The 26,773-nt window shown below is 42.0% G+C and overlaps 1 protein-coding gene across 1 annotated transcript; it reads right to left on the minus strand.

Moving 5' to 3' along the window:
- Cbl (Cbl proto-oncogene) lies at window positions 1–26,773 on the minus strand. Its single transcript, XM_050120068.1, has 14 exons — window positions 26,422–26,773; window positions 23,398–23,554; window positions 22,272–22,393; window positions 21,480–21,617; window positions 19,746–19,833; window positions 18,913–19,044; window positions 18,279–18,482; window positions 15,234–15,365; window positions 14,769–15,146; window positions 13,388–13,482; window positions 11,334–11,474; window positions 10,852–10,949; window positions 9,904–10,086; window positions 1–8,805 (listed from the first exon to the last, which is right to left on the minus strand). The coding sequence occupies exons 1-14, from the start codon at window positions 26,736–26,738 to the stop codon at window positions 8,513–8,515; spliced, it is 2,478 nt and encodes an 825-aa protein (XP_049976025.1). The 5' UTR covers window positions 26,739–26,773; the 3' UTR covers window positions 1–8,512.

Consider the following 26,773-nt stretch of genomic DNA (forward strand, 5'->3'; position numbering starts at 1 on the left):
TGCTACAACAAAAGAAATTTTATTTAAAAATATTTTTTACAGACATGGGTGTTTGAAAAAGCTCTTTAGTTACTGTATGGAAATGAAAAAAAATTAATAAATAACATTAGTATAACAGACCTCTAATTAGTATAACAGACCTCTACACATCAGTACACTGGCAAAACAACATGGACTTAGAGAACGAGTCTTAAAGCTCCACTACTCTGCAGGAGTATTTACCTCTGTCTGCTCTTTAGAGGAGAATGATTAAATACTGCTAATAGAAATCTTTTTATATTAATGACATTTAAAAAATAGTCCACGAGAATCTCACCTAAGTGTGTTTTGTTTTCATAACACTGATATACAAATTGGGACTCTATTCTGGGGAAAATATTAAGTTCTCTCTTGCCCCACCCAAGTCAAGAATTTTAAAATCTTGACTGAGGAGGACCTTAAAAAGAACTGTTTCTATCCCCCACTCTTTGTTAGCTACAGGCAGGGGAGAAATGGGAAAAAGGAGGGTAAGAAAACTGTGGTTGAAACCTCTGACAGTATGGATGACAGTCTTCTGGGTTCCATGGCCTCTCCCTGGGGGCAATCAGACCCTGAAGGGCACCAGCCACTTAATGCTTTAAGGTTGAAGTCTTCAAATGAAGGGAAAGCCAAGTCTGAGGAGAGGCAGGAGGTTGAAGCTGGCTCAAGATCCAGCAAAACGAAAAACAAATGAACCATCTCCCCTTCCAGGAGGGTCGCCCTCAGCTCCACGCGGCGGGGAACTCTTCCAGGAGGCTGAGGGAGCAGGACATCAGGAGCAGTGGAGCGCTAACTGCTGCCTGGAACCAACCAAGCGATGCCAGATAAAGTGCTGCTCTTTCCCAAAGAAGCCTCATGGCAGAGAAAGGAGACTACAGGCACCTATGTGCCACCTCTCCGGCCAGATATCCTTGTCCCCAAGACTCTAGGGCTAAAGAGATTCCAGGTAGAGGAGCTCAGACTCTGGTATTTCCATATTAAGTCCTAAAATGCAGCCTGGGATACAGCGCTGCCTTAGAAAGGCACAAAACATTTGGCTTTTTTTTTTTTCAGTGTGCTAAAAATTGTTTTGTTTTGAATAAAGGAAAAAGATATATAAGGTTAAAAATCCCAAGTCAGCACAGCCAGAAAGCAGATGGAGGAGGTACCTCACAGCTGCCATGCCCAGCACCTCTCAGCAGAGGTCAGACTTCCCACTTAAGGGTGCTGACAAGGTCAGGAGGAGGCTCCTCTCTGTGCACTGCAGGGCGGGCTCACTAGCCCAGACAGCAGGGGAGAGGCCAAGAGAGCGTTCAGGGCCTGCAACCCTCTTACCACTTCAAGACAGCCAAAACATGGTCACCCTCTCCACTACTGGGTGAGAGGTAGCAACAGCAACCACACACCCCACTTCTGGGCCTATGTTGGGAGGCAGTGTGAGCCTAAGGAGCTGTGCACAGCATTCATTGTGCAATCCTCTTCTCTGGCTTCCATTCTGTTTTAGAGGGAAGAAAACTTGGAGGCAATGTGGAGGTCTGCCTCTCACATTCAGTTGTGGGACTGAATAAGGACTGCAGAACCAGGTGCTCGCAACTCTTGGTTGATTTGTTCAGCTGCCAGATTAGTAGATCTGAGGCTGGTGCTCAGCCTAGGTTCTGTACAACACAAGGAGTGGTCAGCCACATTTTTCTCAAGCACTAAAACAGGGAAGACGCTGTACGATCCCTAAGCAGCTGTTGGCTAGCAGCTGGCCCTTCCCATGGTGCTCTTCATCAGGCACAGAACAATGTGTAGGCTCTCCCTTTCCTTGTTTCTCTATTTCTTAAGTCTTGTGCTCCTTACTAGAACCAAGAAATACTGGTACTTTCCCTTGCAAGCATCCCAGATCTCCTGGGACGCTGAAGGCACATGGCACTACTATCCCTCTCCTCCTTCATTCAGGAGCCTAGACATCAAATGAGCACTCTGCTCTCGCCCTTTCCATGAGCCTCAATGCCTATCTTTGGATTAGTAGGTTACTTCTGTGTATACCAAATGACTTGAATATTTAGAAGTTAAAAGCAGGGTAGTATGTGTGATATGCCTTAAAATGCAGGGCAGGCTCTAAGATGGGAGTCCAAAGATCCAGGTAAGCAGAAGCATAGCTTTACTCCCCTCACCCCACCCCTAAAAGAAAAATACCCCTCATTCTGATGTTGATCTTAAAAAAAAAAAGAAAAGAAAAATACCCCAAGCAAACAAAACCCACAACACTTATTACAGGACTAGAGAAAAAGCAACCAGACAGGGAAGATACAGGTAGCTTGTCTAAGGAGCTCACAGAACAAGCTCTATTTGACACTGAAAGTATCTATATCCTGGCAAACATCCAAGGTTCCTAGGAAAGCAGAGTTAAGTACATCACTGCAGGCTCCCTCACAGAAAGAGAAACAAGGAGGATGGAAATGCAAGAGACTGGTCAAGAGCCCATAGAATGAACAGGTATTCAGCACTAAAACCAGAAGAGAGCCAAGCCTAAAGTGGCTACAGTGGAAGCGGGATCTGCACTCTAAGTAACATCGAAGAAGACCTGAGGTTGAGCGGAGGCTAAGAAATGCTACCCAAGAACAGACTAGAACAGCCTCATGAGTGGGGAAAACAATCTTGGGTGCCACGACTCTAAGGAGAAAAAAAGGAAGAAATGAAGAAGCAAAGATGATAGTGACTCTAGGTAAGTTAAAAATAGGTATTTCCAGCTGGGCGGTGGTACACACCTTTAATCCCAGCACTCCAGAGGCAGATCTCTGAGTTCAAGGCCAGCCTGATCTCCAGAGCGAGTTCCAGGGCGCATAGGGGTACACAGAGGAACCCTATCCTCAAAAGGCTGGAAAAGGGGAGTGGGTAAGGGGGTGATTTCTTCAACTTCACCTTTCCAGATGAACAGCAGAACAGAAACTGTGCTTCCAGTATGGAAGTCCCTTTGCAGATCTCTTCTTGGAGGCTCTCAATCTGCCACAATCTCTCTGTTCTTCCTGTAAGGCCCAGTGCGGGTATGAACCCTCAAATCAACACTCTCACTGAGTATATTCTTTCTTAAGAACATAACTTAAGTATTACTGTCCTTCTGCTTGCAGCTACCTCATGTTCCTGCCTCCATGACCGTCCCAAAATGAAAGACTGCACCTTCAAACTACCAGACATAAAGGAAACTATAGCGGGAGAACCAGAAGAGTCACTGGCAGGGAAGCTATTCCATTAGGAACTCACACTTGAGGAGAGTACCTCCACTCATGCACCAGATGGTGTCGCTGCTTTCCCTGTTGCTGGAAATGAAGAGGAGAAAATATTCTTCATGAACAGGCAAGACACTCAAGAATCCAGTCTTCGTCGTCACCTTGCAATGTATCTGAGGCTGGTCTAAAATCCCTAATGCTACTTCCAAAGACAGGCTTGCTCCAAGAGTTCCAGCTTGGTGAACAGATACCCTCAAGAGATACAGCTCAGCACAGACTCCTCAGGGTGCCTGTTCTGACCCATGGAATCATTAGGTTTAATTTTCTCTTGTTCTTTCCAAGAATTATTGAATGTTTCTAAAGAACCACATTCATTGTAAGAAGATCAAGTGAACTAAAGTCAAGGGTACCTATTTTGGGGTCATGTATACTAATATGCTGTGAAGTATACGTAGGGACTAAGTCTAAGTTTTCCAGCCAGTAATATACAAGAACCAAGTCTCCCATGCATCAAATGGCTGTGTGTATTCCTAAAGAAGGACTGCCCATGTGTGACTGAGATCACAGTTAACTCCAGATGCTTTATGTAGTGCTAGAGTACTTCTGTTGAATTTTGAAGCTTCAAGTGCCAGATGATAACGTCAGCAGTAAGGCTCTGGTACCTTTAATAAGCTGCCCACACTGGAAAGGCTTGTGAGGACAGAATCCAGGCTCAGTTCCTGACCAGCTCCTGAGAATCAGGACCTCACCCTTTCCCAACCCTTCCACCTATCCTAAGACAGAATTACGACACAGATTGCTAAAGAATAGAAAAGAAATCCCAAATTGTACGGGAGATAGTGACAGGTCCCAGAAGGGTAAAAACAACCTTTCCAACAAGAAGGACCTGGGACAAAAGCAGCTCAGTAAAAAGATAAAGGCACTGGATTGGAAAGCAGACTGCAGCAAAAGCTTTGCTTAAGCATTTAGTGCTCTACTGTGCAACTCTAAGTCAGTGGATCCTCAACCCACTGAAGAGATTATGAAATTTGTAGCAAAAAAGGATAATCCATGAGGTATACACAACAGAATCTCCCAATTATTATCAAGGCTACAGAAAGACAACAGGGGTTAATGGGAAAGTCGTGGGCTAATTTTAAGCAAGACAGCGCTATTAAGGACAAATAACTCTATACAAAAGAGTTGTGAATAAACACATGTATAGTCAAATGCAAAAAGAGTTAAGGACCGTCCATGCTTAACGTCCCAACACCAGTAAACCACCATGAGGTGGCAGGGAAGAACAGACAGCTGACATTTCTGACACATAGTAATCAGTCCAATATTTGTAGAAATTAGAAAACGGTTATACCCCGGACAGTGGTTAGAATAATCTATTCAGTAGAGTGATTATTCTAGAGTCAGAAAGGCCAATGGAAAGAAGGAAAGTATGAGAAGGCCTGCAGCCTTCTGATTCTCATGATGTGAGGTAGAACATTCAGCATTAACACCATGGCTGATCATCACAGAAAGACTAAATCCTGTTAATGGTGCCATAAAATGAATACACAGCTGATTCCTGGTTTGGTCTGCAAGCAAGTTATATATAAAAATTAACTTGTAAGATTGCTACTTGAACCATAAAACACATTTTCTTTCCCACAGAGGAAATAAATATTTTAAATATGAAGAACAGTGACTCTTATCCATCCTATACCCCACAGAACAGCCAAAGGATGCCAGCACTACTATGACAGTACTACGTTGTCCAGTGAAGGGATGTCTGAGAATTGAAAGAGAAAGACAAAATGGCAGAGTATGCAGGGAGGGGCTGGAGGAGGAAGAAGGGAAGAAGTGAAAGAGAATGGTCAGCCAGGGTCAATTCACTGCTTAAATAAATACTAACATACAAAGGCTGAGGTCAAGAGCTGCCCAGTCTGCTAACTAGGAGGTATATTTCAGAACCCACAGGATTTTAAAAACATTGTAAGAACTTTTCACTTTAGAAGAACAGTGGGAGGGCAGTTGGAGGAGTCTAGTCCTGGGGCTGAACTAGAAAAGTCTTGCCTTGAGTTCTGGCAAGACAGTGATCCATCAATAAAGTGGCATGCAAAGCAATTTAGAAAGACAGAGAAAGCAATGGTCTCTGTTGAATAAAATAGCCTAATGAGGTTGAGGAATAGGAAAACGTTAAAGCTGTTTTCGTAATTGTAACATAGAGCAGAAAAAGAGGATGGGCTTGCCAAAAATAGCAAAACCCAAACTAGATTATTTATGAAAGAGCAATTTTAGGTAAACTTAGAGGAAGAGCCAAGGAATTAAAAGTTACTATCCAAATGGAAAAAGAAGAATGGGTTATTGGTGCCTTCAAAAGAAAAAGAAATTCAATTTTGGAGACTATTTTCAAAATGAGTGGCATGAAACCTTCCTAAGGCTACCTAATAATATCAGGCACAGGCCCCAGCATGTCCTGGGGCCAAAGGAAAGGCCTACATATGATGGTCTCAATCCTTGATGCCTACAGATATACATCTAATAAACCAACACCCGAGCTAATCAAACATGTGCCTGTTCACCATAGGGACCAAACGCCCACTCAACACCCCTTTCAGAGCTCAAACGGGCACTCAACAGAAAGCAGGACAAAACTGTTATTTCCCTAGGTAGTAGGGACAGTAATTGCCACAGATCTGGTTTTTGTTTTCTTTTGGAGGCAGGGTTTCATGTAGCCCGAGGTAGCTTCAAACTTGCTATGTAGGCAAGAGTGGCCCTGAACTTCTAATGCTCTGTCTTCAGCTCCTGAGTGCTAGGGACTGGAGGTGTACCTCAGCACCATTTGTTCTGTGCAGTGTGGGGCTGAACCATGGCATTGTGAATGCTAAACAGCTCTACCAACTGAGCTATATCCTTAGTGCTCCACAGAAGACTTGGATACACAGAAAAGGCAGAAGGTACATAGCCAATGATTTATTTTCTTGATAGATCTTCACATAGTGGGCAATATCTGCAAGGAAAGAAATACTACAATACAGAGAGACTAGGCCTGTAACCTTTTCCAAGTTCTCTGTTGAGGCCTTCAAATTTTTGTTTTTTATACTTTTTAAAAAAATATTTCTTTAATTTTATGTTTATGTTTTATCTGCATGTATGTATGCACACCATGTATGTGCCTGGAGCCCACAGAGGTCAGAAGAAGGCACCAGATCCCTCTAGATCTGGAGTTACAAATGGTTGTGAGTTGCCGCATGATGCTGGGAACCAAATCTGCGTCCTTTACAAGAACAGCCACTCTTAACCCATGAGCCACCTATTCAAGCCCAGTCGTTTGTTTTGAAACAGTGGTTCGAGCAGCTTTGAGCTGGTCCTGAACTTATCATCATCTTGCCACCATCTCCCTAGTACTGAGAGTAGAGGCACATGTGACCAAGCCTGGCTCAGGCTTTCAATGTTCAAAGGAACACAAAATTGGAGCTTTTTTGTGGTGGATGATAAGCTATAAGCTATTGTTTCCTACTTACCGCTATGTAGAGGAGACCCTGGGTAACCATGGCAAATCCACATAAAGTACTGGAATAGCAGTCTGCCCTGGGAACACAAGTAGCTCTGAGGCAAGTGGATAAAACCTGAAGACCTTGAAGCATCCAGAAACCAAGAAAGTTCAAAAGGTTTTAGTTGCAAAGATATTAAGACTAGAAAGAAAGTGTAATCTTAGTGGGCCAATTCTGTCTGAACATAAAGGATAGAGTGGATTCATGCAAAAAACAATTTGCATGTGACAGGAGAAAGGACAATGCTGCCAGGGAAGTCAGCAAGACTCCAGGCAGAGAACTAACTAAAACCCAAGGGGTTGTAACAGTGACTGGGAAGAAGGTCTCCAAACTGACTCCAAATCTAGATAAACTTGTAAATAGAGAAACTACTATAATGTCCCAAACTGTCTTTGACTGAAAGATTTCAATGAATGATGTGAACACTGTGGATGATACAGTGATTATATGTAGGACCCAATATAAGGGCAAGGAAGGAGAAAGAGAAATCATTCCCAAAGCTCTAGGCACATGAACAACCAAGTCACTGGGTGGTACCAATGCAGGAAAGGCGCTAGTCATCCGCAAATGCCGTAAGGTAATTAGGGTTATCCCTACCCCTTAGAGGGTGAGGAAAGAAATCACTTCTGAAAGGCTAACCTCACTCCTCTTCAAGGGAGAAATTCCTCAGCTGAAATTAACCACTGGCAAGAAAGACTGAATAGGTAAGTCCTTACTGATTTATTTTGTAAATCTAAATAGTATGTGACTGAAGCTTCCTAAAAGCTCCATGGTATTTGGGCTGGAAAGCCACCCTGGAAACAAATGTTCTTCTGTTCCAGTTAGGTAGAAAGACTCACGACCTACATCAGAAACACATACCTGGCACCAAGGCAACAGACTCCCACAGACTATTTCCTGGGGAAGACATGGAATGTATATGAAGGCCTCTATTTCAAACCAGTCATTAGGTAATTAGGAGAATTCAAACATCTTATTTTAACAAATTCAACGTTCCTATAGAAACAGCACTTTGGAGTGACCAGTGTTAGCTGTTAGCATCAGTCATAACTGTAACCACAGAACAGTACTTTCCTTCCCACCTATTCTACCAAACAAACCAATACCATCAGACGTCAGAAAAAACATCCTGTAAGCTGCTTGGCTTTAGGTCACAGCAAGCCAGAGAACACCAATGAGGAAAGGATAGGGTAAGGAGTCTCAAGGGTAAAGGACAGAGGGCATTCTAACACGGTAAGACTTAGCTAAGCACATGATAATCTAAGCCAAAGGGGAGTGTTGAGGTTGTAACATCCAGCAGGGCTAGGTGCAATACCACAGTAGATGGGAGTCTTCAGATTCTTTCCTGAAGCTCTTGTGCTAACTCCCTGCCTGGATTCACACACAGCAGGATAATCTTATAATCAGAGGATACACAGACAGACCACATACACACCCTTAACAGGAAAGTCTTAAATCTTTAACTAGGGCTACAGAACAGCATTTCTACTGCTTTCTGTACTGTTGCAGGGATGGGCTACCATTTAATAAAAACTCACGCTCTCCTACTGGGAACTGAAGGACTACAAACACATTCTTCAGACCAATGTAACAGTGAAACACACCAGCTGCTCCATTTTCATTCCACTGCTTTGAAATCTTGGAACCATGGGTGTCGATACCCACAGAAAAGGCAGGACCTCACTGTGATGTTCCAAAAGAAGTCACTGCTTTCCTAGGTGCTCGAGTAAGAGCCCGGCTCATGGGTCCTCTGAATCCATGGCAAGGAGAGATGTGCTAGGTAGCTACGTGGGCAGGAGAAGAAATAGAAACAAATTCCCGGAGGATGTTTTTGGCCATCTCAATGTTGTTGTGGGCAATGACCAAAGCTTTCTGAATGTCCTGGTAGGAGTAGCCCTGACTCATGAGGCGCTCAATCTCACTTGAGAGCTGTGGGGAGGGAGCGACGGCAGCAGGATTAGCAGTGGCACCTCCACCATGCTGATAGCTACTTGCTTTTCGTTCAGAGTTGATTCTCCGGGGGAATGGTTTAGGGGGGCGCTCAGGAACTTGGGAACTCTCATTGAAGTCTAAAAGAGAAAGAAAAAAATATTTGCAAATCCTGGAAGCTCCAATTTAATGGCAGCAACAATAACAATATGCTAATGTATTCCTCTGTTACAAGGCTAGAATTATATTTTTTGTTTGTTTTAAAACAGGAGCTCACTCTATAGCCAAGACTGGAATCAAACTCACACCTGTACTCGGGCTTCCGTCTCTCAAGTGCTGAGATTACAGCTGTGAGCTACCATGCCTGGCACAAGTCTGGGTTTTTATCTATCTTCAGTGCTAGGTGTGAACCCAGGTTGGTAAAGTATTCTGCTGCTGAGCTAGGTCATCAGTCTACAAGTTGGGTTTTGATCTAGACTCTTATTACAGAGTGAAGAACCTACTAGATATGTCTTACGCCCATTCTTGTAACTGTAATTGCAACTTTGAGAAGCATTATCACACCTACACTGTGTGTTATACTTAATAAGTTTACACATTACTAAACTAAACTAAACTAAACTAAACCATTTCTTCTACAAATAAGGAGATAGCACAGCCAAAATTGCAAAGAAGAAGCAGTAAGCTAGTCTGGGTGGGAATCCTACCTAGATGGGAAACCAGATGCTACATCTTTTTCATCAGCTGTCATTGGAAATTGAAGATAACTTTGAGAACAAAGTGACAGCTACTCTGGCTGCTTCCCTACCAGGCAGCCACAGGTGCAAGAGTAGTCCTGGATACCAGAGACTAATGTGTGTGTGTTGGGGGGGGTGTGTGTGTGGAGGGCTAGTATTTGAGGACAGTACAATCCTTCCCAGTAGGATAGGGCTTAGCTGGGGGAGGCGGGGAGACACACATGACACGAGAAGGGGCCAGGGACAACAACATCGCCTCTATCTACTCAGAAAAGTTAGAAGCCCTGCCCTCTCCTACAGGAGGAGCTGTGGTTTAAGCACCACCTGCAGAGTTTCACTTCCTATGTGGGACCTAGGACCTGCTCTCCAACATTTAGATACAGTGCACAGCCTGCTACATCCACTCACTGACTTACTGCCACCAGAAGATCATGACTTTAGTTATAAATCAGAGGCCAGAGAGCATTAATCCAGGACAAGTAAGGCAGCCTGCAGACTCACTTGTTGTAGCATCACCATCCAGAGACAACCAGCCAAAGGAGGAGCTGGCATTAGAGATGTCAGACAGAGTCCGACGAGCTAGTACAGCCGGCACAGGTGGCTTAGGCACATCATACCCATCATCCTCATTTTCTGATTCCTCAGGGCCAGTGCTGGTGTGGACTGTAGCCAAATTCCCTTCCCCTGGAATAAAGTTGGTATAAGCTATCGTTCTCTGCTGACATACTTCATTTGCTAACACACTTCAGCTCAGAGGGATTCACTCATTCGCCCATGTACACAACCATTTATTCCATTCAAAAGGTACTCAAATGTCTACTGTGGGCCAAATACCATTTCAGGCCTGTAGATGGATAAAATAAAAACTCCACCTGCTCTTGCTGAACATGTCAACAGTCACTCTTGCTAAGGTCAACAGCTACTGATGCCAAGACTCAAGTGCTATTTTATAGACTCCTACCCATATTTTAACTGAGAAGATCAGCCAAAGGGCTTGTGTATGCAGGTTTCTTGAACTTTCATCTTGATAAACTATTTACCATGGGAACTACCCCCACACAAAAGAATTTCATCAATGTAATGGGAATAAAAGAGAGCTGCTAGTCCTGAGGTCCAGGCCATATAACGCAGATGTCTCCAGACCCTGGAGGAGGAAAAGTTAGGAAATAGTGCTTAAAAAGGAAAGTGGGGCCCATTCTGTACATGAGTCAAAGACTTTTTGCCAAAGAGCACTGAGAATAATTTTCTATTTGGATAAGCTGTCTTAACCGAATGTTACAGAGCACCCCTAGGGTTTTTTCTTCTTAGTCTTGAGACTGAGTCTTAGCTATGTAGGCTAGGCTGGCCTCAAACTTGAAATTCTTTTGCCTCAGACTCCCAAGCATTAAAATTACAGACAGGTGCTACCACACAAGGCATATCAATTTTAGTAGAAGACAGGCTACTCACCAAAGGTACTGTTTTCCGTTACAGAGAGTGCTTGGGACTGAATGTTATACATTGCTTCATACGTGCAGGTGTCAATCTGCTGGTCACAGTCACACGTTCTGAACCACAAAGAGGTACAATGATCTTCACAAACAAAATTCTGTCAATTGCTAACTCAAGCAGACTAACCTGTTTCTAACTGTCCCAGACCCTGATTCTTTCAACACAACATACTCTCTTTGTACCTATACCATTTATAAATACCGTGAGACTGACTCATGACAAGCTAATGGTGTCCACGTTCCAGAGGTCACTGTGCCACAGTGGAAAACAATGCAACTGCTTATCGCTATTAGGGATGTAAACATTAGGGTCTAGACTTCTCTTTCTGCTTTACTTCTGACTAGGTAATGGTCTGTGCAATAAGAAAACAAGCAGGTGAAAGACAAGTGAATTATCCAAGTAAACACACTTAGCTCCAATTGGGGTTGCTGGGAGCATACCGTGAACTCTGGGTTGCCTCTAAAGGCCGTTTGGGCTCTGGCTTCTGAATTCCTACAGGCCTAGATGTGGGAGTCATATACTCCGTGTCCTCTTCACTTTCTCCCTGCTCCCCAGATGGCAGTTTTGGCACAGGAAGAGGCCTGGAAGAATTAAAAATAATAAATAAATAAATAGTACCTAGGGTACTATCACTTCCACTGACCATGGCAAATATTTAGGAAAATATGCATCAACTACAAAGTTTGCTTTGAGCTGATCCAAATGTGAAGCTGGGATAGGCAGTTGGTTCCAGTTACCCGCAACTCACAAGTAAGTTTTGTTACAGTGCTCCCGTTAGTATTGTTTTCCCCCCAAGGCATAAAACATGGAATAGCAGGTGGCTTTCTAACAGAATGCTAGAAATGTATAGCAAATCACAATACAAAAACCCATCTATGGTAGTAAGATTATATAGCTTGTCAAAAGCATTTCTCTAAAGTATGATCACTTCTTCTCTTCACTATTTCCTATCAGAAAAATCTAAAATAAAGAGATAAAAAAGTAACCTGAATAAAGAGATAAAAAAGTAGATTAGATCCTACATGTTTGACTCTTAATCATTCATTTTTTTCTTCCTCTTTTTTTTATTTTGGTAGTGAAGGGATCAAACATAGAACCTTGCATGTGCTAGACTGACTGTATCTCTGTGCCTCTACTTCAGAGATTTTGCTACTGCAGCACAAAGTATGTAATTCTCATTCAGCTTTCTTCAATAAAACTTCTCAGGAGCTGGAGAGATGGCTCAGTGGTAAAGAGCACTGACTGCTCTTCCAGAGAGGATCAGGGCTCTATTCAAAGCACCCACGCAGCAACTCACAACCATCTGTAACTCCAGTTCCAGGGGACCTGAGTCCCTCTTTTGGTACATCTGCATGAGCACTGCCTGCACATAGCGTACAGGCATATATATTCAGGTACCACATACAATAATTAAAAAAAAGAAACAAAAACTTCCGCTGTCTCACCTTATGAAAGGAGACTAAGACAAAATAACAGCTTCATAAGAAACATGACCTCACCTCATGCTTCTTGGAATAATTCTATCTCTTTCCCTTTTCACTTTTTTGCACATCAACAAGAAATACTTGCATTTATTTGCCTTCCCTCATTTACATAATATTTTCCTGATTATAAAAGTAGTACACATTTTTGCTTGTTTGTTGTTTTTTAAGGCAGGATTTTTCTGTGTAGCTTTGGAGTTTGTCCTGGAACTAGCTCTGTAGACCCCACTGGCCTTGAACTCAGAGACCTACCTGTCTCTACACCACTGAGTGAGTGCTGGGATTAAAGGTGTGCACCACCACCATCTGGATGTTTGTTTGTTGAGACAAAGGTGCCCCCCCCCCCAACCCTGATTGTCCTAGAACTAACTCACTCTGTACACCAGACTGGCCTCAAATTCTGAGACCTCTGCCTCAAGAGTGCTGGGATTAAGGGCATGTGCCACGTGCCTGGAAACAGGCATCATTTAAAAATCATGTCACAGCAACATAACAAAACCAAATCTTTAAGAAGATTAATAAAAACAAAAGACTCAGCACAAAGGAAAAACATGAGAAGAAAATATTTCAAAATATAAAACTCACAAGCACTCAGAGGTAGACTTGTGAGGTAACTTTTTGTTTAAGATCATTTCTTATTACTTTTAGTTATAATAAAACATGAGACACATAGGCGTGTCTACAAATGGGTACGTGCAAATGAGTGCAGGTGCCCAAGGAGGCCAGGGGCATTGGATCCCCTGGAGCTGAAGTTACAGATGGTTGTGAGCCTCCCCGTGGTTCTCTGGAAGAATACCAAGGTTTGTTTTGAGAAGGAGTTTTGCTAGCTTGTAAACTTGTAGCAATACTACTTACTGCCTTAGTATCTCAAGCACAGGATACAGGCAAGCACCAACAACATCCAGTTTAGGATTCTGAGTTTGAAGACATCACTATCTACCTAGGGAGACCCTATCTCATAAAAAAAAGGAAATACCCACTGCACGAAATGAATACAACTCTAATATGCTTACCTGGCAGCCAGAGAGTAAATGGCATTGGCAGATGAGGAAGGCTTGATTTTTGGGTGCTCACTCTCTGGACCCACTGTTGGGCTGCTATTCATATTCTGCAAAGTAAGAAAAGATATGAAAAAGAAAAAAAAAACTTTCCCAACTACAGTTAAGTAGTTAAGTATCTCCTCTTACTGAACCTACTGGTGGGAAAAACTCACAAAAATATTAACACAGACCTCCCAAATCCAAGAGTCATAACATCTGACAAAAGAACTGCTTATAGCCAGGCAGTGGAGGCACATGACTTTAATCCCAGCACTCAGGAGGCAGAGGCAGGTGGATCTCTGAGTTTGAGGCCAGCCTGGTCTACAGAGTGAGTNAAAAAAAAAAAAAAAAAAAAAAAAAAAAAAAAAAAAAAAAAAAAAGAATTGCTTATAGATACTGATACTGAAGGAATTTCAAGTGGAAGAGTCAGAAGAAAGCTAGGAAATACCTTATTCATTCTAATTCTAAAAACAGATGAAATAAAATTAGTTGTCTATAGAAATATTTTTTCAAAATATTTATTTATTATGTATACAATATTCTGTCTGTGTGTATGCCCGCAGGTCAGAAGAGGGCACTAGACCTCATTACAGATGGTTGTGAGCCACCATGTGGTTGCTGGGAATTGAACTCAGGTCCTTTGGAAGAGCAGGCAATGCTCTTACCCTCTGAGCCATCTCTCCAGCCCCCGTCTATAGAAATATTACTTCTAGCATAAGTAAATCTACATCTAAGCTCAACAGATGTTCTCAATGATGCTACTCCAGAATGCCACCATTTGGAGCCATTCAAATGTTACCATTTTTTTTCTGTGAAACCAAGAGTCATCTAAGTGTTATTACAGTGCTAAACTGTATTTTTCCCATTCTATCTCTTCATTAGCTTCCAACCTCCTTTTCAATTTACCCATCTAAGTTCATTCCAAATTTGAAGTCTGTTAGCCAGTTTAGGAGAGAGTTCATGTCTTATGTCTTTCCACGTACTGACTGCTTCTAAGCCTTTGTGAATTCCTTTCATGCACTCTAAAGGATCCATCTAACCTAAGTTCTGGTAAAACACTCCCACGTGGTCACTGGCACCAGATACTCTACACTACACTATATAGAGACACATTTTTTTATTTTTATTTATTTATTTTTGGAGGCAGGGTTTCTCGTTTAACAGCCCTAGCTGTCTCCTTCCAGGGAACTCCTCCATAGACCAGGTTGGCCTTGAACTCTGAAGTCTGAGAGCCTCTGCCTACTGTGGGATTAAAAGTATTTACCACCACACCCAGTCCAATGAAAACACTTCTGACTATAAAATGCCACCTACAGAAACTCCTAAGCAAAATGGTCTAAAATTCAGGACTTACCATGGAAGTGTCCAGACTAAATGTGCTTCCCAGCCTAGGAACATCTGCTCTGGATTCCACTTGTGAGGGCAATGAAAAGGGAAGTGAGTGCCGATTGGTCAGTTCTCTTCCACTCCAAGGATCACTAGGGCTTGGGGTAGCTACTGGTACTTTAGGGATTGGCCGAGGCAACCATGAGTCCCCTGGGCGGCTAGAGGGAACAGGGGGCAGTTTGTCTCTAGATGGACAATCGCCTGGTGTACAAGGCAGGGGGCGTCTCTGAGGACGTGTTTCTGCTCCAACAGAGTAAGGCCGGTCTGGAGGGGGTGGTGGTGGAAGATCTCGAAGTGTGGGAGGTATTGGCAATGGTTTGTCTTTATGAAGGGAGCCAGAAGCAGCCTATGGAAACAAGATGAGAACAAATCAATCAAAACCACTTTTATATAAGAAAGGCCCATCAAAGTGCAGAAATGGATAATGCTTTGCCTTAGAAGTAGTCCCCAGAACTGAAGTGCTGGGAGGAACAGATATTCGCTGTTGTAGAAGGTCAAGTCTTGGTGGCACTGGAGGAAGGGAAGCTTGTGGAGCCATGGAGAACGGAGAGGAAGGCCTTTCCACCTAGAACCGATGAGATTGAAAGGGTTACTCTTGTTTAGGGAACAGCATCTTTCAATCCTAATGCTGGAGACAGCAAATACTATGTGATCATAGGTGCTGGGTCACACAAACCTATAAAATCGCAGATATTTTTGAAATCCTGGACTATGTTTATATCACCGTAAGAGGGCACTCTCAATCAGACAGACACTCTCAATACGAAAAGGAGATTCCCTCACAATTTTAAAAACTACTACAATACTCTATCTCATTATCTTTGGAGGAAAAAAAAGACTATTATCAAGATTAAAACTAGGTAAATGTGCTTGCTGTGCAAGTCTGGCAACCTGAGTTCAACCCTTGGAAAGCACATAAAGGTGGAAGGAGAGAACTGACCCTACAAAGTTGTTTTCTAGGGGGCTGGAGAGATGGCTCAGTGGTTAACAGCATTACCTGCTCTTCCAAAGGTCCTGAGTTCAATTCCCAGCAACCACATGGTGGCTCACAACCACCTGCAAAGAGGTCTGGCGCCCTCTTCTGGCCTTCAGGCATACAGACAGAATATTGTATACATAATAAATAAATATTTAAAAAAAAAAAGTTGTCTTCTAGGGGTAGAGAGAGGGCTCAGCAGTTGAAAACACTGGCTGCTCTTCCAGAGGTCCTGAGTTCAATTCCCAACAACCTCAAGGTGGCTTGCAACCATCTCTACTGATATCTGATGCTCTCTTCTGGCACAAAGGCATGAATGCAGATAAAAGCACTCATAAACATAAAATAAATCTTAAAAGCAGACAAACAAATAAGACCACAAAATTGTCTTCTGACCTCCATAGGAAGGCCATGGGACCCCCATCCCCTTACAGATAATCATGCACAAACACACACACACAAATAATAGTAAATAAAAAAATTTAAAGACAAAATATTTATATTATCTGGAAAAAGAATATTAAGTAAAATTTCTTTCTTCTTTCTTTCTTTCTTTTTTTTTTTTTTTTTTTTGGTTTTTCGAGACAGGGTTTCTCTGTAGCTTTGGAGCCTGTCCTAGAACTAGCTCTTGTAGACCAGGCTGGTCTCGAACTCACAGAACTCACAGAGATCCGCCTGCCTCTGCCTCCAGAGTGCTGGGATTAAAGGCGTGCGCCACCACCACCCAATTAAGTAAAATTTCTAAAAATAACCAAAATATACAGGACATTGAAGAGACAACGACAGACTAGTTGAAGCCTCAAAAAACCAGGCTCTACCTCAGGTGAAAATTCAGCTTAATATTAGAACTAAAAAAGTTAAGTTATTCACCAAGCTAACTCTCATTCCATCAGTATCTAGTCCAGCACTTGCTGACTTCCCCTAAAGACCTCCAATCTATATATAATGTCCCCTTTGTTCAAAGACCCCAGAAAGTTACTCTTTCACCTTTTCACAGTGATTATTTTTGTTTGTTTGTTTGTTTTTGAGACAGGGTTTCTCTGTATAGCTTTGGAGCCTGTCCTGGAACTCACTCTGTAGACCAGGCTGGCCTCGAACTCACAGAGATCCACCTGCCCCTGTCTCCCAAGTTCTGGGATTAAAGGCATGCACCACCACTGCCGGGCCAGAGATATTTTTAAAGATTTATTTTTACTATTTTTAATTATGTATAAGTGTCTGTGTGTAGTCATTTGTATATGGGTGCAGGTGACTACAAGATTACAAATTTGGATCCTTCAGGAACTGGAGTTACAGTTAACTGTGAGGTGTAGCACATGGATACAGGGAATCCAATTTGGGTCCTCCAGAAGAGTACCATATGCTCTTAACCATTGAGCAATCTCTCCAGGCTCCCAGAAAGATATTTCAAGGGCATAGTTCCCTCAAAAAGGGAAAAAGAAAACATGGGATGCAAGAAATAAGTCTTTGCAGAGGAGAGGCAATCAGGTCCATGAGAGGAAAGGATGGCAGGGAAGCAGTCCACTTAGAGTGAGCAGAGCAGATGGAAGGTGCACAGATGACTGCCGAGGATCACAGCACCGTATTATATGCTACCTACTGCACTGTACAGTTTGCTGATCGCATTCCTTTCTTTTTTTTTTTCTTTTCAGTTTTGAGAGACAGGGTTTCTCTGTGTAGCCCTGGCTGTCCTGAAACTTGCTCTGTAGACCAGGCTGACCTCAAACTCACAGAGATCCTCCTGCCTCTGCCTCCCAAGTGCCGGGATTAAAGGTGTGTGTACCACCATCACTGCTGGGCTTAGAATTTATTTCTTAATGCAGCCACTTGAGAAGATGCTTTAAAGCATGGTCTTCTTATTAGTGACAGATGCAAACTGAAAATTAGAAATATAATTATTTCAGGAAAAACGGGAAGTTAGGTTGTAAAAAAAAAAAAACAAAACAAAAAACCCCCAAACCTTTAACTTTATACAACAAATACACACGCCCCTCAGATCAATGATGTGGCTCAGTGGTAGCAGTTACGTGCCTAGAGCTCAAGTCCAAGGTACAGCGCAGAAAAAGAAACAAAACATACAACAACAAATGACAGCTGCCGGGTGTGAAGTGTGAAGAACAGGGCAGCGCCATGTTTTCATACACTTTTATGGTAAGATTTTAAGGAGGGAAAGAGAGTCAAATTTTAATATCGTCTAAAAGTTAATATATAACAAACTGAAAGCTACAAAGAAAACACTATTCATGTGCCGTTCAGTGAAGAAATGAATACTAGTATCTTTATAAAATTCTCAAGCATCTCCCTCCCTTAATCCTCAGTTCTAACAAAGGAAGAAAGCCTCCCAGTGTAGCCCTGACTTCCCTGATGATGAACTACAAGCTATAAACTCTTTCATCCCCAAATTGCTTTTGATCAGTGTTTTATCACAATAACAGAAATGCTGACCAAGACATTTCTCTAACACCAAGTTGTATCTCCAATGCCCCCGAATTCCAGTCTTACCTTGGCACCTGCCAACTCCTTCATCATGAAGAGAGAATCATCAGCTCGTTCATCATCATCATCATCATAATTTGGGGAAGGAGCTCCTTCAGCTCCTTGTCTTAATAGACTGCCACTGCCTCTGGGGTCAAATGGATCCACCACGATGGGCTCAGTACCTTTGATTTCACATCGGCAGAATGGACAGCCCTGACCTTCTGACTCCTGCAGAAGACAAATGAGAGTAACAGATATTCTGAAAGAATGTAACATACTCATCTCCTAGTAAGTACAGCTCCTACAGATAAAAGTAGACTTAATGAAGAATATAATTCAGAGGTAGTGTGTGCTTAGCAGGCCCTGGAATTATTCCTCAGTGCCTAGAAGAAGAGAAAGAATAGGAGAAGAGTTAGGTACTGTGGCCCACCCTTGTAATGCCAGCATTTGGGAGGTCAAAGCAGAAGGCACAGGAGTTTGAAGTCATCTTCCAAAATTGATATGGTAGCCAGCAGTGGTTAAATGAGGCCTTACCTTAAACATCCAAATTGGGGGGGGGGGGGGAGCAAGCAAGAGAAGGGGACTTAAAAAAATTGAACTTACCCCACCCTTCTCTCAGAGTAACCACACAGAGAAAACAGAGTTTGGATGTCCATACCTGCCACGATGTAAGGCAGGATGTGCACATGAGGTGTCCACAGGGCTCAATCTTCACATCCTTATCATTTTCAGCACATATTTTACATAGTTGAAATGTGGAGCCCATCTCACAGTATAATTCATATTGTTCCTTTGATGAAAAAATTGAGAGAAAATGTATTGAATGAGCGATACTAAATGTTAGCAACATGAAAACCAAAAGACTGTCAAATTTACTCAAAGAGTGGTGCTGGAGAGATGGCTCAGTGATTAAGAGCACTGGCTGTTCTTCCCAGCACCCACATAGGAACTCCAGTTCTGATGCCTTTTTCTTATCTCCACAGATATACATGTATGTGGCGTACACACATTCATCCAGAGGTACAGGTACCCATGCGCATAAAAAGTTTACTCAAATAGCAATGTCACATTAGGTGCCGAGGAGATGGCTCCATCAGTAGAAAAACTGATTACTGTACAAGAATGAGAACCTGAGTTCAGATCCCCAGGACCACCTAAAAGGCACACACATCTGTAACCCTAAGGCTGGGGGACAGAGAGATCCCAGGGGCTCGATGCCCAGCCACCCAAGCCGATCAGTCAGGTCCAGGTTCAATAAGAGACTCTATTTTTTAAAAATTGGGATGGAGAGCGACTAAAAAATGCTCATTGTTGACCTCGGTCAGGCCTCCTCATACACCATGCAACACAACACCATACATGCTCATACACACTCACTAATCTAATCAATAGTTTAAAATCTAATTGTTGTAATACTTAGACTATTACTGAGTTCTGAGAATACACCCAAAAGTTCAGCTCCAATGAATACAATTATAAAACAAAACTCACCTGGGTTACTTTGATATGATCTTGCGGTGTTGGTTCACATAAACCTGTCAGGTCAGGATTTTGACTTCGCCCATCAGGAAATAAATAGCTAGAAAGAGATTAATAATCCTAGCGTTTCAATCAGGTCAAATTATCAGTGCAAAGTAAAACAGACAAATGAAAACTACCACTTTTTTGTTTGTTCAAGACAGGGTTTCTCTGTAGCTTTAGGGACTGTCCTAGAACTTGCTCTATAGGCTAGGCTGGCTTGAATTCACAGAGATCCACCTGTCTCTGCCTTCCGAGTATTAAACACATGTGCCATCATTGCCCAGCTACCACATCTTTGAAACAAGTAACAAGGGGCTGGAGAGATGGCTATTCTTCCAGAGGATCTGGGGTTTTGTTTGTTTGTTTTTATTTTGAGACAGGGTCTCACTATGTAGATCAAGCTGTCCTCAAATTTAGAGACCTACCTTCTTCTGCCTCCACATTGTTGGGATTAAAGGTCTGTACCACCACAGCCAAGAGGATCTAAGTTTGATTACTAGCAACCACTTGGAGGCTCACAACTGTAACTCAAGTTCCAAAATTCTGATGCCCTCTTCTGGTCTCCTCATGTAACAGGCTTGCAAGTGGTGCCTATAGAGGCAGGCAAGCAGGCAAAATGCTCCCACGTGTAAAAATAAGTGATAAGCCATGGGTGCTGGTGCACAATTTTAATCCCAGCACTTGGGAAGCAGAACCAGGCAGGTTCTTCTGTGAATTGGAGGTCAGCCTGGCTTACAAAGTAAGAAGTAAGTTTTAAGCTAGCCAGTGCTACCTGTGAGACCCTGTCTCAACAATCAAAACAAAATCCCCAAGCAACTATCACCTTGATCTGCAGGCTGTATCAAACACCTAGCTGATGGGTCATAGTTTGTCAGCCTCTATTTTTAATGGTCATGAGGCATAAATATTTTTTTCTTTTATTTTTGATTGCCGAGAGAGGGCCTTGTTATGTAGTCCAGTTCCTGGAGTGCTGTGCTACTGACTAGAGACCCCAATTTACAAGTGGTAGAACCGGAAGCAAATGAAGCCACTGAGATCATCTACAGTGATCTGAGCATCAGACTGCCCAGATGTTAGGAGCAGCACCTCTCCTTGCCTCAATGCTAATGCTGAGATGATACATAATGGAAAATGTCTTTTCCTGGTAACTTTAGAACACAGTTGCTGTTCTGATACCCACTCAACAGTATTTTCAGTGTTTACTGACTGAAAATAAATTTAAAATCCTAAAGTAAGTAATTCCAGGAGTAAGAACTTAGCCATAAATATTAGCCCAAGGCCTGAAGAAGAAAAAAAAAAAAAAAACAGCTGAATCAGACTAAAACTAGGCTGAAGGCAACTGAGGTCTGCTGTCACTGGAACATCTAATCACCCTCTCACTGACTAGTTAAAGAAGCAGCAGAATGTCCTGATCCTTGCATAGCTTTTTATCCTAATTTTGCTTTAAAACTAAGTTATTTGGAAAAAGAGATAAAGTTTACTCGTGGCACTAACTAAAACAACAAAGATAGCCAGTCTCACTTAGGGAGCTCCCAAAAAGAACAAAGCTGCTTCAACCTCAAGGCAGGGTAAGGTAGCATGTTAACACATTCCTGAAATTTTAGTCTGCAGAAAAAAAAACATGCAATAGAAGCCACTAATGAAGAAGCACTGGTGTCCCCAGTTCCTAGATGTTAAGAGACGACAGAAAGCAGTGATACTCACAAGCCTTCCCTGAAGCCATCAATCAGTGCTTGGAAGAGTGGTTTATTGTGTGGGATTGTCTGCAGAATGTTCCCATCAGCAGTAACGTACCCAATAGCCCACTGACCCAGACGAGTACAGCTCAGCCGAAAGATGTAACTGAGGACAGAGATTAGCAAAGTTTCAATATATATGCTATCAGACATAAAGCAAGATAGAGGACAGGATTTAAAAAAACAGACCATTAAGAATATCTCCTTCAGGGGAAAAGGATGAATATGAATAACAACAAAGTATATATGAAAACATAAATAATAAAACTCTTTTCTTGTGCAAACCTGAAAAGAATTTAAAGTAACTTTTTCAAGGGACTGGGGCATAGCTTAGAGGGAAAATGAATGCTGTAGTATGTCTGCAGGCCTCAGTTTACTCTCTCCAACATTAAAAAAAAATCAACTCCTCTAATGATTCCATAAAGAAGCAAAATACCTCACGGTTCTATTTACTGGAGACAGGATTTTGATATATTTTTCAGGTTGGTCTCGAACCATTCTCCTGCTTTAGCTTTCTAAGCTCTTGCGTACTCGGACTCTAAGCACCCAGCATAAATCGCATTCTATATTGGCTTAAAAATATTTACTAAATCACATGAGTTGATTAAATCAATCCTATCCCCAAAACTGGGCTACGGGGGAACCAGTAAAAAATGATGTTCCTTTAACTCTAACAAAAATCATGAGAGAATGAAATTCAGGAGAACAAACCTCTTTCCTTCAATCTGCCAGGTTTGTGAATCAACTTCAAGGTACTGACCTGCCAGGTTTGTGAATGAACTTCTGGAGCCTTGCTTTCACTTCATCATATGTCAGGAAAGCCATATAACCAGGGTGAGTTACAGCAAGGCTGTTCCAATTTCTAAGCAAAGAGGACCAGGGCTAAAGAAATAAAAGATCAATCATAAACCATCTGGCTCAGACATACACCTTCAGAACAATGAAGAACAAAAGAAAAAAACTTCACCTCTCAAATACAAATTTGTCACAAATTCTCTATTGTCATTCTTTGGGAATGACAAATATATTTGGGAGAATAGACACTTTGAGAGTTCAGAATACAAGCAGTCTTGTATAGGGAGACAACTATGCACACAAAATAGCTTAGCAGCTCTTACCAGTATTAAAGTCAAACAGTGACAAACAAACCCCAGAAAAACAGAATAGGGCCTATATGTACAATTATTAAGCTCTTAATGAATGCTTACTCAAGTTGGCACATACACACATTGAAGGACCAATACTTAAGACCTTTCTCAACTCTCAGACCCACTTCCAATCTTGGGAATGCCTTTCTCTGTCTCTATTTTCCCCACTCTCACAATTCTAAAATTAATAATACAAGTTTAAATTTTAATCTTTCTTTTGTTTACAAGTTTCTAAAATGAATTCAAACACTTTTAGATTGTGTTTATTTTTTTAATATGTAGGAGTATTTTGCTTGCAAGTATGCAGGCAAACTACACACATGTGTAATGCCCACAGAGGTCAGGACAGGACGTTAGATCACCTAGAACTAGGGTTACAGGTAGTTGCAAGTCACCACGGAAATTGAACCTGAGTCCTCTGCAAGAGCAGCAAGTGCTGTTAACTGTTGAGCCATCTCTCCAGTACTGAACTGAAATGCTTTTAAGATAGACAAAATCCTTAACGTTACTTTTTTTTCCTAGTTGAGACGGGGCATTATCCTATAGGCCATGCTTGCTTCTAACTCACTCTTTAGCCCAGGCTGGCCTTGAACTCAGCAATCATCCTGCCTCAAAACCCTAAGTGGTAGGATTATAATTACAAGCCACCACACTCAGTTTTTATCTTTTTTTTTTTTTTTAAAGAGCTTTCTCTTCATAAAAATAGTACCAGGTTAGTCAATGACTTTAGTATCCTACCTGAAATAGTCGTGTAAAGATATCAAATTCAAAAACAGAAATATAATCATTGCAGGTCAGATCAATAGTGGACTTCAAAGCCATGGCCTCCAGCCCAGAACTGATGGGATGCACTTCATGAAGGGCCTGTCGAAAGCTCTTCCAAGGAACTATTGTCCTGAGGTGGAGTGGGGTGAGAGAAGGCACAATGAGATAATAGGCAACTGCAGATATGGACTGTGATTTTCTTTTTTCTGTTTGTTTTTATTTTGTTTTATTTTTTCAAGACAGGGTTTCTCTGTTTAAGAGCTCTGGCTGTCCTTTAACTCAGACTGGCCTCAAATTCACAGAGATCTGACTGCCTCAGCAGAGATCTGAGTGCTGGGATTAAAGACGTGGCACCACTACCCTGCCTGACTGTGATTTTCAAAGTTTAGTTCAAAACCAGGTGTGATGGCTTAAGCCTTTAGTTCCAGCAGAGACAAGTGGGTCTCTATGAGTTCCAGGCCAGCTAGGCCTAGTGAGATGCCATTTCCAAAGAAAAACTTGGTGTAGAGGTCTGAACCTCTCATTTCAGCATGGTGAGGCTGAGGAAGGGGATGGAAAGTTCAAGGCTAACCAGAGTCTGCATGGTAAAACCCTGTTTTAAAAAAAAAAAATAACCTCATCATCTTCCTTCTATGCTTCTAGGTTAGAACAAATTGCCTGTAGAAGGATGAGAAGGTGATTAATATGTGACATTTTTGGCCAGAGAATTGTAGAAAATCATCTGTTACTCATTAGGAAGTTAACAAACATATCCCTTATTTTCTTCTTTCTGTTCTTAGTTTAAATATAATTTGAGTTCTGTGAGAGATTTATTTTGGGGGGTTGAGACAGGGTTTCTCTGTAGCTTTAGAGCCTGACCTGAAACTCATTCTGTAGACCAGACTGGCTTTAAACTCACAAAGATGTGCCTGCCCCTGACTCCTGAGCGCTGGGATTAAAGGTCTGCACCACCAGCTGTTTGCCTATTTTTTGAAGAAAAAAGAAAAAAAGGTGGGGGGAGTGGCCCAGGAACTTTTGCATTGCTGCCTGGCCTCAAATTCCTGCCTCTGCTTCCCAAGAGCTGGAATTATAGTGTGCACTACCATGCCTAGCTACGCATTAGCATTTTCTTTTTAATTAGTACACTTTCTTCACTGCTAAGGTTTGAAAACCGGACCTGAATCACTCTAGGCAAGTGCTGTGCTGTACTGCAAAGTAACTCAAATCCTGTAACTCTTACCAGCACTCAGGAGACAGAAGTAGGCAGATCTCCGAGTTCAAGATCAGCCTAGTCTAACACAAGAGCATTCCCAGGACAGTCAGGGTTACTCAGAGAAATCCTGCCCCCACCCCCCAAATACCAAAAACCAAACAAACAAACAAAACAAATGAGAGAGAGGAAACAACTCATACAAACCATTTTTGAAAGCAATTAGGCAATACTTAGTAGAAGGGGAAAAAGTGAAACCCCATGACTTACCAGTAACATTCTTAGCTATGTAACTAAGGAGAATTCCTAGCCTATGAAAACAACCATGACACCACTCATTTCAGTTTGAAACAGCAATAATTTGAAATGTGGGGCTGAGAGGTGGCTCAGTGTTAATGTCAGGTATCACTCTTCCACAAGACCCAGGTTCAGTTTATAGCACCACATCCAACAGCTCACAACACCCTATAACTTCAGCTCCAGGAGATCTGCCACCCTCTTTTGGCCTCTATACTACACTCACGTGTATAAATACACACATATACACAGTTTAAAAAATTTAAACCAATAATTTGTAACATAAATGTCCATTAACAGAATAGACAGGGAGAGAAAAGGAAGAATATTCATTCAATCAAAGAATACAGACTTCATCTCAATTGCAGTTTTATTTCTTTAAAGATTGGGAAAAGCTGGAAAGCTGGGCGGTGGTGGCACATGCCTTTAATCCCAGCACTTGGCAGGCAGATCTCTGTCAGTTTGAGGCCAGCCTGGTCTACAAGAGCTAGTTCCAGGACAGGTTCCAAAGCTACAGAGAAACCCTGTCTTGAAAAACCAAAAGGAAAAAAAAAAATTGGGAAAAATTGGACATAGTGGCACACACCTTTAATCCCAGCACTTGGGAGGCAGAGGCAGGCAGATCTCTTGAGTTGGAGGACAGTTTGGTGACAGTGTGTTCCAGGACAGCCAGGGTCACAAAGAGAAGCTCTGTCTCAAAAAGATGGGAGAAAAAAAAATGTTCCAAAAAGCTGGGAAGTAAGCACATGCATTTGCCCCAAAGCTTGTCCTTTTGTTTTGTTTTGTTTTGTTTTTGTTTTCTCGAGACAGGGTTTCTCAGTAGCTGTGTAGCCAGTCCTGGTGCTTGCTCTGTAGACCAGGCTGGCCTCAAACTCAAGAGATCCACCTGCTTCTGCCTCCAGAGTGCTGGGATTATAAGTGTACACTATCCCTGACAGCTTTTTCATATTTTGGATATTTTTATTTATTTTGTTTTTTGAGAGGATCTCATGTTGCCCAGGGTAGTTAGTTCTTATCTTCCTGCTTTCATCTCCCTAGTGCTGGGATTATAGCCACGAACCACCATTCCTGGTTTAAAAAGGAAAAAAAAAGTTGGGTGTGGTGGTACATGCCTTTAATCCCAGCATTTAGCAGGCAGAGGCAAGTGAATCTGTGAGTTCCAGGACAGCCAAAGCTGTCACACAGAGAAGCCCTGTCTTGAAAAACCAAAATAATAATAACCACAACAACAATAATAACAATAACAAAACAAAATTTAAAAAATAATTTAATTTTTTAAATTGTTATTGTTGATGGTAGTGTGTGCTAATGTGTGAGCGCAGAGGGCAAATGCTAAATTGTCAGGTCTGTATAGCAAGCACTTTACCCACTGAGCCATCTTGCTGACCCACTGTGTTTTAAATATTTTATAATTTCAAATTCTAAACAAATATCTCTTTTTTTTTTTAAACAAATATCTCTTAACATAAGCTTTAGCTTTTCATTGTTAGGTTTATCATCTAGAGACTTACTTTTCCCCAAAAGCTTTTCTCCAAAATTCTGCAGCATCTGCTTTAGTAATCCGAAAAGTGTCTCCTTGGAAGAGTCCACTTGGAAAGATGCCTTTCAGTTCTGCCAGCATGTGGCTGAAGATCAGGGATAATTTGGTTAGGTTTCGCCTACAAATGATCAAAGTACAATAATTAAAACATAAATTATTGATTTCTTTTAAATTTTGTTTTTTTTTTTTTTTTTTGAGGCAGGGCTTCTCTATGTAGCTCTCTGGCTGTCCTGGAACTCCCCCTGTAGACCTGGCTGGCCTCAAACTCAGAGATCCTCCTGCCTCCATCTCCTGAGAGCTGGGATTAAAGGTGTGAGCCACCA

The sequence above is a fragment of the Alexandromys fortis genome, unplaced genomic scaffold, assembly GCF_014885135.2.
Source record: "Alexandromys fortis isolate MF-2015 unplaced genomic scaffold, M_Fortis_MF-2015_v1.1 scaffold_190, whole genome shotgun sequence".
Lineage (NCBI taxonomy): Eukaryota > Metazoa > Chordata > Mammalia > Rodentia > Cricetidae > Alexandromys > Alexandromys fortis.

Coding starts and splice junctions, on each gene's coding strand:
- Cbl (XM_050120068.1), bottom strand. CDS start 26,738: ATGGAGGCAGGAGGATCTCTGAGTTTGAGGCCAGCCAGGTCTACAGGG. Junction 22,394..23,397: donor TCTTTACACGACTATTTCAG/GTAGGATACTAA, acceptor TTATTTCTTTAG/CCCTGGTCCTCTTTGCTTAG. Junction 19,045..19,745: donor ATCATATCAAAGTAACCCAG/GTGAGTTTTGTT, acceptor TTTTCATCAAAG/GAACAATATGAATTATACTG.